Here is a 12,271-nt window from a genome sequence, read left to right as displayed (position 1 = left end):
TATAATTTTTCTGCATACAGGTCTTTTGTCTCCTCAGGTAGGTTTATTCCTAGATATTTTATTCTTTTTGTTGCAATGGTAAACGGGAGTGTTTTCTTAATTTCACTCTCAGATTTTTCATCATTAGTGTATAAGAATGCCAGAGATTTCTGTGCATTGATTTTATATCCTGCTACTTTTCCAAAATTCATTGATTAGCTCTAGTAGTTTTCTGGTAGCATCCTTAGGATTCTCTATGGATAGTATCATGTCATCTGCAAACAGTGATAGTTTTACTTCTTCTTTTCCAATTTGGATTCCTTTTATTTCTTTTTCTTCTCTGATAGCTGTGGCTAGAACTTCCAAAGCTGTGTTGAATAAGAGTGGTGAGAGTGGGCAACCTTGTCTCGTTCCTGATCTTAGTGGAAATGGTTTCAATTTTTCACCATTGAGAATGATGCTGGCTGTGGGTTTGTCATATATGGCCTTTATTATATTGAGGAAAGTTCCCTCTATGCCTACTTTCTGTAGGGTTTTTATCATAAATGGGTGTTGAATTTTGTCAAAAGCTTTCTCTGCATCTATTGAGATGATCATATGGTTTTTTTCCTTCAGTTTGTTGATGTGGTGTATCACGGCCCAGTCTTTCTTATAGAATGACCACAGAATGCTGCAGCCTCTAGGTTCTAATCAACACCTGATAATAACTATCATGTCAGAAGTCCCACAGCTAAGGGATATTACTTTCCTACCTAAACCTCCTATTACTGGGGGAGGGGGAAGGGAAGGACATTTATAATGCTAACAAGTTTATTTCAGGCCCAAGGTGTTGTTTTTTTTTTAAGTAAATTGCTTTAAAAAAATTCAAACATACACAAAAGCAGAGTGAATAGCATAATGAAACCCCAATATACCTGTCACTTAGATTCACTATTATCAAACTTTTGCTACACTTACTTCATCAAACTTTTGCTACACTTACTTCATCTATCTCTCTTGTCTCATTTTGTTGATTTTAAAGTAAATCTCAAACACAATTTTATTTCATCCCTGTGTACTTCAGTATCCATCCCTGTATAGATATTTTCTTATATAACTATAATGCTATTGTTATACCTAACACAATGAACAGCTCAGACTCTGTTCAAAATTGCTTCAAACACACATTTTTTCAGACTGTTTTTTTAATTTTTCATATCAGGATCCAAACATTATAAAAAAAAAAGTCCATACATTATATTTGAGGTTTGTAATCTCTATAAATCTGTCTAAATCTAGAGCCACCTCCCCATTTTTAAAATTCAAGCCATTAACTTGTTGAAGGAAGTTTTGTTTTCCTACAGAATGACCTATCCTCTGGATTTCTGCTTTCTCATGGTATAATTTGTTTCCCCCTCTCTCCCTATTTCCTATAAATGGAATCCTCATGGCTTTTCTCTTTACATATTGTTTTCATCTAAACTAGAAAACACAGAAAATGATTTGAGAGGCTATTTTCTCAATTCTCCCAAGGATGGTACATAGCTTGTGCCGTTCTAAGTGTGTAACTGAATTGAACCTGGGTCTTACTTGCCCGCCGTGCAGCAGAGCCAGTTTACTCACACTGGGTTGTGATGAAGGAAATTCCAGTGTTTATTAGTAGGGTGCAAAGCAAGGAGTATGGCGTGGCTCGTGCTCAAAAGACCTGAATTCCCTGATGGCTTTCAGGGAAGGGTTTTCAAGGCGGCATCAGGGGTGGAGGTTGCAGGGTGCGTGATCAGCTCATGGACTTCCTTCTGATTGGTGTGTAAGGTAAAAGGGTGATGTTTCAGGAATCTTTATCATCAACCTTCTGGTTCCAACCAGTCTGGGATCTACGTGTTCGTGTTCAGCATTTAGTCCCCATGGGTGGGAGGGCGGTCTTAGCTCCTGCAGAACAACTCAAAAACATGTGTCAGGTTGTAACATGTATCCCTTGAGGAGGAACTCGGACGCTGTTTTATTGCTGAACTATTGTTTCTTGACTGCTTTTCCTTTGTTTTGGCCTTCCCTCACTTCCCTAATTAGCAATTTCTTGAGTCTGCTCATTGGAACTCAGGGAAGCTTTAGGAGACTAAAGGCTTTTTCTACAAATAAGAAATGGGGGACACAGAGGGACTTTTGTACCCGGCAGGACCCCACAGGGTGCTGCTCACTTTCAATCCCCTCTTTTCTTTGATAATCCTCAATTGTGAGGGGACTAGGGGCAGGACCAGAAAGGAAATCAAGTTTTAGATAAAGAGGTTAATCACCAACTCGCAGGGGAACTCGGTTTTAGGGGGACTTGGTTTCAAGTGAACCTGAGAGAAGTTAATTTATTGTACACAGTGGATTCCGTATAATGATTTCTGTAGATGTTTTGAGGCAGGGGGAGGAACCCAAGACAAGAATTGAGTAAAACATTTACCAAGAGTGATCTCATCTTGGGGCCTGGAAGGGATGATGACTCGTGCAGTAAGTACAACGTCACACTGTCTTAATCAAAAGGAATTGATTTGACTTCTCTTTGGCACACCCCTCTAATAGTGGTCAGTAATACTGAGAGCAAGACCAGACATGGACCTTTCATTTCTACCTTAAGAGAGCTTTAAAAACGAAAGTCAGCATATTCAAAGTCTTTCGCCCTGTGGAAGGGGCCTAGCATGCCAGGAGAACATTTGCTTTTATCTCTCTCTATAATATATCCAATCTGCCAAGTCTTCTTTCTGGAGAAGCAAGGAAAAATGCCCAAGATGGGACACAAAGCAAACTATGCTCACTACACTTAAAGTGAAACTAAAGGAATATTTTGCTTCCAAAACCAGAATCTAAGTAAGTAAACACAGAAAAGTAATACCTGCTACCTATCATACCTTAAATTTTTGGAAGATGTGAAAGCAGCAGTTTCTAGCCTCTGCACCCAGTGGGTAGTCAATAAAGTTATTGACAATCTCATTCCTGCCCATCATAAAAGGGCTAAAAAATAAGGGTAATATTGGACAATTACCAGTAATACACTGGCACAATGCCAGGGAGAAGACACAGAGTTCATTAAATCAAAGCAATTAGAGCAAGCCATTTTAGGTAGAACTGCCTAGGAAAATACATCACGTGCCAGCTTTGTGATTGTTACTGCACAAAAACTAGTACATGAATATTCTCTGCTACTACCGTAATCCTGGAGTTGCCTCTATCACATGTATATTCCGTCTTTCGGCATGAATTCTGTAAATTGATAAAGTTGCCTCTGGGGAATAGAACAGCTGAGCTCTTCTGGGATCGTGGCCCTCTTTCTGGACACACGCCCATACTTTCCTATATCCTCCTGCCCTGCTCTCCTATTCCGTTGTGACCTGCTGAACTTGCATCTACTCTGACAAGATCAGGGTTGGAATCAGAGTTGAAGAGAATGAACTTGTCTGACGCTACCGCAACATCTACAAGTAAAATGTACCACGAGTCCACAACTCAGCATGAAGAGCAAATGAAATGGAAAACTGGTGAGGTCAAAGGTGTAAAACATAATTAATACATTCATAGAACGTTAGAGCCACAGGGGAGATTGAAGGTCCCTAAGTATAACTCTCTTACTTTACAGAAAGAGAAAACTGTAGCTCAGAGAAATTATTTGTCTCAAATCACAGTCACAGTTAAGGAATGAAAAACAAAATAAAATGATGTCTAAGGACCTTTAAAGATCTAAAACATTAGGTAGGACTACTGATCATGTAGAAGCATTTGGAATTTTAAAAATTCAAATCTGTATATCTATTTAACAAGTATTTTCTGAGAGCTTATTACATGCCAGATAGAGTACTGAACAAAAACAGACAAAAATCACTGCTCATGGAGTATACAGTCTAGTGGGGAAAGTAAACATTAAGTAAAATATATAGTATGCCGTACAGCTGTAAGTATCATGAAGAAAAATAATGCAGGGGAAGGGGAGATGGAGCACCTAAGCATGGGGGTGGGTAGGAGGGTCATAGTTTAAAACAGGGTAGTCAGGGAAGGTCCTCTAATTTCTGATACACTTGAATGAAGGCTTGATGGAGGTAATAAAGTGAGCCAAACATTATCTGAGGGACAAGTGTCTCCAGGCAGAGAACTAATGAAAAAGAAGAGTCCCTGGAACATCCATCGAAATACAAGATCGACGAGGTCCAGCAGAACAAGCAAGGAGGAAAGTCGTGGGAGATAAAGTCTCAGAAGTAACTGGGACCAGATTTTACAGGGCCTTGTATGACACTGGAAGGACTCCGGCTTTTTCTCAATGAAATGAATAGCCAAAGGAGACTTTGAGCAGAGGAGTGACATGATCTCACTTTTTTTAAAGGACTGCTAAGTGGTCCTAAGTGCTACGAACTTAGGTGGTGCTAAGAACAGTCTATAGTGGGCAAATAGAGAAACAGAACCAACCAGGAGGCTACTGCAATAACTCGGGTGAGACATGATGATGACTTAGAACAGGGTTGTAGTAGGGCAGACATGGAAAAAATAGCTGTATTTTAAATATATCTTCAAGGTAGAGCCAACAATGATTGGATGTGGGCTGTATAAGAAAGACAAGAGTGAAGGTTGCCTCTATGCTTTTTTGGCCAGAACAACGAGAAGGATGGTGTTGTCATTTGCTGAGAATGGAGAAGACTGCAGGAAGGAACAGATATTTTTATAGTTTGGGATGTGTGTATGTGTGTGAGAGAGAGAGAATGTGTGTGTGTGCAGAGGGTGGAGATTAGAGGTTTGGTTTTAGATGTGTTAAATTTGGCTGCTGTATTGAGAAAGTACACAGGTGCAAGAAGAGATTACTTAGGAACTCTTAAAATAATCTATGAGAGAGATGATGGTGGTTTGGACCAGGCATCTCGCAGTAGAAGTAATGTGAACTGGAAATATATTTTGCAGGTAGGGTTGACATGATTTGCTGATGAAGTGATGAAAGATGAAAGAGACAGAAAGAGGAAAGTCAATGATTTCTTCAAGGTTCTTGGCCTCAGTAACTAGACAAATGGAATTACTATTAACTGATATGGGGGAGACTATAGGAAGAGCAAATTGGGGGAAACCAATGATGTGGAAATGTCAAGTAGGCAGTTAGGGTTAAAAGTTTGCATTTTCAGGGAGAGGTCTGCACCAGATATATAAATGTGGGAGTTATCAGTATATAGGTAATATTTAGAGCCACAAGACTAAAACAGATCACCGAAAGAGCAAGTGTAGAGATACAAAAGAAGTCCAGGGACTGAGCACTGGGACACTCTCAAAAGCTTTGGCGTTGTGGGAGCCATGTGTAAGGTACCTCAAAAAAACAGAGTGATCAATTGTGTTTAATTCTGATGACAGGTCCAGATAAAGTCTGAGAATGACCATTGGATTTAGCAATGTGGATATCATTGATGACTTTGAAAAGAGCACTTTCATTGGAGAGGTAAAGGCAAATAGTCTTACTAGAATGTATTCAAGAGTGAATGTGATGAGAAGAACAGGAACAGGAAGTATAGACGCGCAAGGAGTTTTATAAAGAGAAGCAGAGAAGGTTGGTGGTACATGAAGGAGAATGTGGGGTAAAGAAAGGCAGCAGGTGGCTTTCTTTTTCTTTCTCTCTCTCTCCTTTCTTTTTTTCTTGGTTAGTTTTCAAGATGGGAGAAATTACAGCAAGTTTATATTCTGATAGGAACACTCTAGTAGTCAAGGAAAAATTATGATGCAGAAGAGAAGGGGAAGAAATGCAGAGGCAATGTCGTTTAGTAGAAGGGAACTGGATCCAGCCAGTAGTCAGAGTAGGCCTAAGACAGGAGAGCAACAGCTCATCCATATTAAAAGGAATTAACACACACAGGTAGGTAGGTAGATATGACGGTGGGAGCTCAGGGAAGTTCCCTTTTGACTGCTTGTTTTTTTCAGTGATACAGAAAGCATCATCACCAACTGAGAGTAAGTGTGAGGGAAAACCTATAGGAACTTTGAAGAGAGTAAAAAAAAAAAGAAACAGTTATCTAGGAAAGTGTTCATTCTTTTTTTTTTTTCACGGACCCAGCCGCTCCACGGCATGTGGGATCTTCCCGGACCGGGGCACGAACCCGTGTCCCCTGCATCGGCAGGTGGACTCTCAACCACTGCGCCACCAGGAAAGCCCGGAAAGTGTTCATTCTTCAAGTTTTTCACTTGAAATGTCTGTCACCTACCTTGTTTGAAATAGTGGGCCCAAATTTAATCCTGTCCTTCAACGCCCCGCCCTGAAATCAAAATCTGTCTCATTTACGCTCAATCTTATCTTCAGGCCTCTTCTTCCTTATTAGTCCCTGCTAATTCAGAAAACCTGTAGAATTTGCCCTCCCAACCATGACTTCAGAAACGTGTAAATTCAGGCAAACTCTTGGAGTCCAGGCTCCTTTCCAAAGCACATTCATCCACTTCAAACAGGATTCATGCAACTATCGTCACTAAGGGTCATGAGACTCAGGCTTCCTCCTTGGCTGCTGCTAGTTATCCCAGCATTCTCTAACCCCACAAAAATAAATACTTAGATACTGTCTACACATAACCGAACTACAGAACAAAAGCATACTCATTCTCAGGTGAGATTTATATTCATAGACTTAACCTAGAGGAAGAAGACTTGAAATTTCCCTGTTCCTGTGTAAGACCTAATCCCATCACCATTCTACCATTAACTTGATGTCAGACAAGTCAATTCACCTATATCAGATAACCAAACTAAAAAAGTAGAACAAAACAAGCAGAAAAAACAAACAATCAAAACACGTTGGACGAGACCAAAGAAACAAATAAAAACCAATACAACTTATCCTAGGAGTGAAAAACTTTAACATCTGAAAATCAATTAATGTAATACATCTTATTAATAGAAAAAATGACAAAAATACATGATAATCTGAATAGATGCAAAAAAAGCAGTTGACAAAACCCGACAACTTTTCATGATAAAAACACTCAACAAACTAGTAATAGAAGGGAACTTCCTCAAACTAATAAAGCCTATCCAAGAAAAATGCACAGCTAACATCCCACATAATAGTGAAAGACTAAATGCTTTCCCCCTAAGATCAGGAACAGGACACAGATGTCATTATTCCTATTCAACATTGTACTGGATGTTCTATCCAGGGCAATTAGGCAAGAAAAAGAAATCAAAGGCATCTAGATTGGAAAAGAAGTAAAACTGTCTCTATTTCCAAATGAGAAAATCTTATAGATGAAAAATCCTAAGGAATGCCCTAAAAAACTATTAGGCATAAAAAAATTAATTCAGGAAGGTTACAGGATACAAGATTGATATACAAAAATCAATTGTATTTCTATACACTTGTGATGAACAATCTGAAAATAAAATTAAGGTGATAATCCATTTAAAATAGCATCAAAAAGAATAAAGTACTTTGGAATAAATTTAACAAAAAAGTACACATTTTATGCTCTGAAAATTACAAAACATTGTTGAAAGAAATTAAAGACTTAAATGAGTGGAAAGGCATCCCATGTTCACGGATCAGATGGCAATAGCTCCCGAATTGACCTATAGATTCAACACAATCCTTATCAAAATCTCAGCTGGCTTTTTTGCAGGAAGGTGATCTTAAAATTTGTATAAAAAATGCAAGGAACTCAGTATAGCAAAACAATCTTGAAAAAGAAGAACAAAGTTGGAGAACTCATGCCTCTCGATTTCATAACTTACTGCAAAGCCATAATAATCAAGACAGAATGTATTTGTTTAAGGATAAACATATAGATTAATGGAATAGAACTGAGAGTTCAGAAATAAACCCTAACATTAATGGTCCAACGATTTTTTTTTTTGGTTGCATCGGGTCTTAGTTGCGGCACACAGGATCTGTGTTGCGGCATGTGGGATCTTTTGTTGTGGCACGAGGGCTTCTCTCTAGTTGTAGTGTGCGGGCTCCAGAGCACGTGGGCTCTGTAGTTTGTGACACGTGGGCTCTCTAGTTGAAGGGTGAGAGCTCCGTAGTTGTGGTTTGTAGGCTTAGCTACCCTGAGGCATGTGGGATCTTATTTCCCCGACAAGGGATCAAACCTGCATCCCTTGCATTGGAAGGCGGATTCTTTACCACTGGACCACCAGGGAAGTCCCAATGGTCCACTGATTTTTGACAACAGTGTCATATCAATTCAGTGGGGCAAATAATAGTTTTTTGAACAGATGACGATGGGATAACTAGATATCCTCATGCAAAAGAATGAGGTTAGACCCCTAACATTATATATAAATATTAACTCAAAACAGATCATAGACCTTGGGGTAAGAGCTAAAACTATAAAACTCTTAGAAGAACACACAGGAGTAAATCTTTGTGACCTTGGATTAGGTAATGGCTAAAGCAACAAAAGAAAAAGTAGATGAATTGTACTTCCTCAAAATAAAAACTTTTGTCCTGCAAAGGAAACCATCAGGAAAGTGAAAAGACAATCTCCAGAACAACAGGAAATATTTGCAAATCATAAGTCTAATAGTGGACCTTATGGAGACTATATTAACAACTCTCATAACTCAATAATCAAAAGATAAATGACACAATTACAAAATGGCAAAGGATCTGAAAAGACAGCTCTCCAAAAAGGATATACAAAGGGCTAATAAGCACATGAAAAGATGCTCAGCATCATTAGCCATCAGGAAAATGCAAATCAAATCCATGAGATACCACTTCATACCCAGTAGGATGACCATAATTAAAGAGACAGATAAGGACAAGGGTTGGAGAGTGTGAAGACAACTGAACCCTTATACACAGTTGGTGGGAATGTAAAATGGTGCAGCCACTCTGTAAAACAGTTTTCAGTTCCTCAAAATGTTCAACGTAGAGCTACCATATGACCCAGCAAATCCCCTCCTAGGTATATACCCAAGAGAAATGAAAACGTATGTCCACAGAAAAATTTGTAAACAAATGTTCATAGCAGCCTTATTCATAATAGCTAATTAGTAGAAACAGCCCAAATGTTCATCAATTGATAAATGGGTAAATAAAATGCAGTACATCCATAGAGTAGAATATTATTCAGCAATAAAAGCAATGAAGTACTGATACACACTACAACATGCACAAATCTGAAAAACATTATACTAAATTAAGGACTTGAGTCACAAAAGACTATATATGATTCCATTCATATGAAAAGTCCAAAATAGACAAATCTGTAGAGACAGAAAGTGGGCTGGTGATTGCCAGGGGAATAGGAAACAACTGCTAATGGGTATGTGATTTTTCTTTTCTATATTTAAAAAAAAAGTTTAATTGTGGTAAAAAAACCCACACATAATCTAAAATTTACCATTGTAAACATTTTTAAGTATACTGTTTAGTAGTGTTAAGTATATGCACACTGTTGTGAAACAGACCTCTAGAACTTTTTCATCTTGCAAAACTGAAACTCGACTCATTAATCAACTTCCCATTTCCCCCTCCTCCCAGACCTTGGTAACCATCACTCCACTTTCTGCCTCCATGAATTTGACTACTATAGGTTCCTCATATGAGTGGAATCACACAGTATTTGTCTTTTTGTTTCTGGCTTACTTCACTTACCGCCATGTCCTTAAGGCTAATCCATGCTATAGTACGTGACAGGATTTCTTTCCTTTTTAGGGCTAAATAGTATTCCTGTACGTATATACCACATGTTGTTTATTCATTCATCCTCTGTTGGAAACTTAGGTTGCTTCCACCTCTTGGCTATTGTGAATAGTGCCATTATGAACATGGGTGTGCAGATATCTGCTGAAGATCCTGCTTTCAATTATTTTGTATATATACCCAGAAGTGGGATTGCTGGATCACAGGGGCATCTCTTTAGAGTGACAAAAGTGTTCTAAAATTTGTTAGTGATGACAGTTGTACAACCCTAGAATATACTAAAAAACACTGAATTGTACATTTCAAGTGGGTGAATCAAATGGTATATGAATTATATCTCAATGAAGCTGTTAAAAAATACAACTCAGAAAGGCTAAAATCAAGGATATAGTTACATAAGGATTTTGATGGAACTGAATAATTAATCTGGTTAAATAACCAGTCAATCTTGTCTCATGGGTAGTTCTGACTCTTATTTGCAATGACCTGGCTAGATATTTAGGTGTTTTTTGAGACATAACCAAAGTGCTTTTTTAACACTGACCGTTAGAAGACATAGGAAAAAGAAAATGTCAGTACCTATCTTTAATTCACAGTATTAAACCTTTTCATATTTTGTGTCAAGAAACACTGTGAAGAAATAACAAATTCATACTAACTATAGCAATTTTTATTTCATCTGCTCTGTAGGTATGGCATTCACCAGATTTTTTTAAAGATAGGGAAGTAAGGTAGAACTTTATTCACTTTGACTTCAGATTCACTTTTTGAAATGTCACTCACAATTATTTCACATAAAAGATGCCCAAAAGACAGAGAGTTTATTTGCCTTTCTCTTTTTTGCAATAAAAATTATAAAATTAAAAAGTCCTATGTCGGGCTTCCCTGGTGGCACAGTGGTTGAGAGTCCGCCTGCCGATGCAGGGGACATGGGTTCGTGCCCCGGTCCGGGAAGATCCCACATGCCGCGGAGTGGCTAGGCCCGTGAGCCATGGCCGCTGAGCTTGCGCGTCTGGAGCCTGTGCTCCACAACGGGAGAGGCCACAACAGTGAGAGGCCCGCGTACTGAAAAAAAAAAAAAAAAAAAAAAAAAAAAAAGTCCTATGTCCATTGTCACCGAATGGGGAAAGAGGGAATAAATTAAAAAACAGGAGAGAAAAGTTTTTGAGAAAAGAAAACATACATCAAATTCAGATTGTTCTCATCTCTAATTGTCATACACAACTAGAAAAGTTAACAGCAAAACAGATGGCCACTGAGCCTCAAAAACTCATTTCATCATCTTCTCTTCTGCTTCATCCAGACATTTTCACTTTTGTCAAGACTCAAAGTACAGATATAGAAAGACAATAAATGAGATAATCTCAAAGATTTCTAATAATCTCTTCTGATCAGAGCAGAGCAAAGTGAGAGAAACCTTACCAGTCTGACTGATCATTTTTAAAGCAACATGCTCCATGTGGTTTACAGCAAAGAGACAAGTTTGGAAGCCAACTTTCAATCTTGGTGCCAAGCACAGAGTGAAACAATGGTCATGATCTAATTATAGTGGTAGCTGTTATTATGTGGGACAGTCTTTCTTTTCAGATTACGCATCTTATAAACTTTAACAGCTTTTCGTAAATAATCTCTCAGGGCTGACCTTAAGTGAAGGTTGAAATACTAACAGTTGATTTCAGATTCTTCAAAGTCCGTCTGTGTGCAGAAGCAAAATTATGAATGGCGACTCGAAGAGTTGAGTTCCCTTTAGGGATATCACAGGAATTGATGACTGAATGTAGTGCCCGGGTGTATGCTGCAAATAAAGATTTGCACAGTGGTGAATGAAGTCAGATTCTAAACAGTTCTCCCAACCTTTTTCTATGGGTACTGTTTCTCTGCCCAGTCTCATAGGAATGAACTTTAACCCATTCACTGAATAAACATTTATTGAGTACTTACCACATGCCAAGTACTTTGTGATTACAGAAAAGATAAGGGAGAGGATGGACACAAAAATTAAATTGCAGTGTAATATTTCCAAACCAGAGGCATATAAACATGTCATCACAGAATGAAGTTTGGAATGAAAGAAAAACTAGGAGAGGATGAAAAAGATTTCCAGAAGTGGTAATATTTAAGATGGTCTTGAAGGATTAATAAAAGTAAAGGAAAGAAGGCATTCTAGGCAAAGAAATGAGTGTGTGGGGTGCAAAGGTATAAAAAAAGTGGCCTGTCCTGGCAGTAGCAAGTTTGATAAGGCTGGAGTGTTGCCTGGAGCCAGAGAGAAAATATGCCAAATATGACATGTATTTTGTACTGCAATGGTAAGTCCTACAGGTTTGATGATAGGGGAATGGCATGATCAGATTTGTGTTTTTAAAATATAACTCACAGGACTGATAAGAAACTCCTATCACAGGGCAACAGGAATACAAATACTTGCAGTACCTTCAGTGTGTGTATGAAGCCTATATAATCTCTATAATATGTAAATCAATATATTTAAGAATGGACAGGAGACAGAAATACTAGTCACAGCAGGAATGACTCATCTTCTCTAGCTGGGATCCCTGATAAACGTAGAGTTTATATTGGTCCTCATTGCCCTCAGTGATCCTTAGCAGAACTGAAAGTCTAATGTGGATATCTACACATTATAGATAATATATATATATGTGAAGATAAATACTAAGGCT

The 12,271-nt window shown here is 38.3% G+C and overlaps 1 protein-coding gene across 5 annotated transcripts in view; it reads right to left on the bottom strand.

Moving 5' to 3' along the window:
* Positions 1 to 1,514: 1,514 nt before the first annotated feature.
* The window catches only part of CCDC15 (coiled-coil domain containing 15), a 72,964-nt gene continuing 62,207 nt past the window's right edge, over positions 1,515 to 12,271 (bottom strand). For 2 of the 5 annotated variants that reach the window (XM_067039232.1, XM_067039230.1), the window contains exons 16-17: positions 11,236 to 11,388; positions 10,293 to 10,658 (exon numbers count right to left, since the gene is read on the bottom strand). In XM_067039232.1, the coding sequence (XP_066895333.1) occupies positions 11,237 to 11,388 (152 nt within the window). In that variant the 3' untranslated portion in view covers positions 10,293 to 10,658; position 11,236. Of the gene's footprint in view, positions 1,888 to 10,292; positions 10,659 to 10,700; positions 11,389 to 12,271 lie in introns of those variants that run through there. The other 3 variants (XM_067039231.1, XM_067039227.1, XM_067039228.1) reach the window with 2 other exon arrangements.

The sequence above is a fragment of the Kogia breviceps genome, chromosome 7, assembly GCF_026419965.1.
Source record: "Kogia breviceps isolate mKogBre1 chromosome 7, mKogBre1 haplotype 1, whole genome shotgun sequence".
Taxonomy (NCBI): domain Eukaryota; kingdom Metazoa; phylum Chordata; class Mammalia; order Artiodactyla; family Physeteridae; genus Kogia; species Kogia breviceps.
This window is presented reverse-complemented; position numbering and strand designations above follow the sequence as displayed.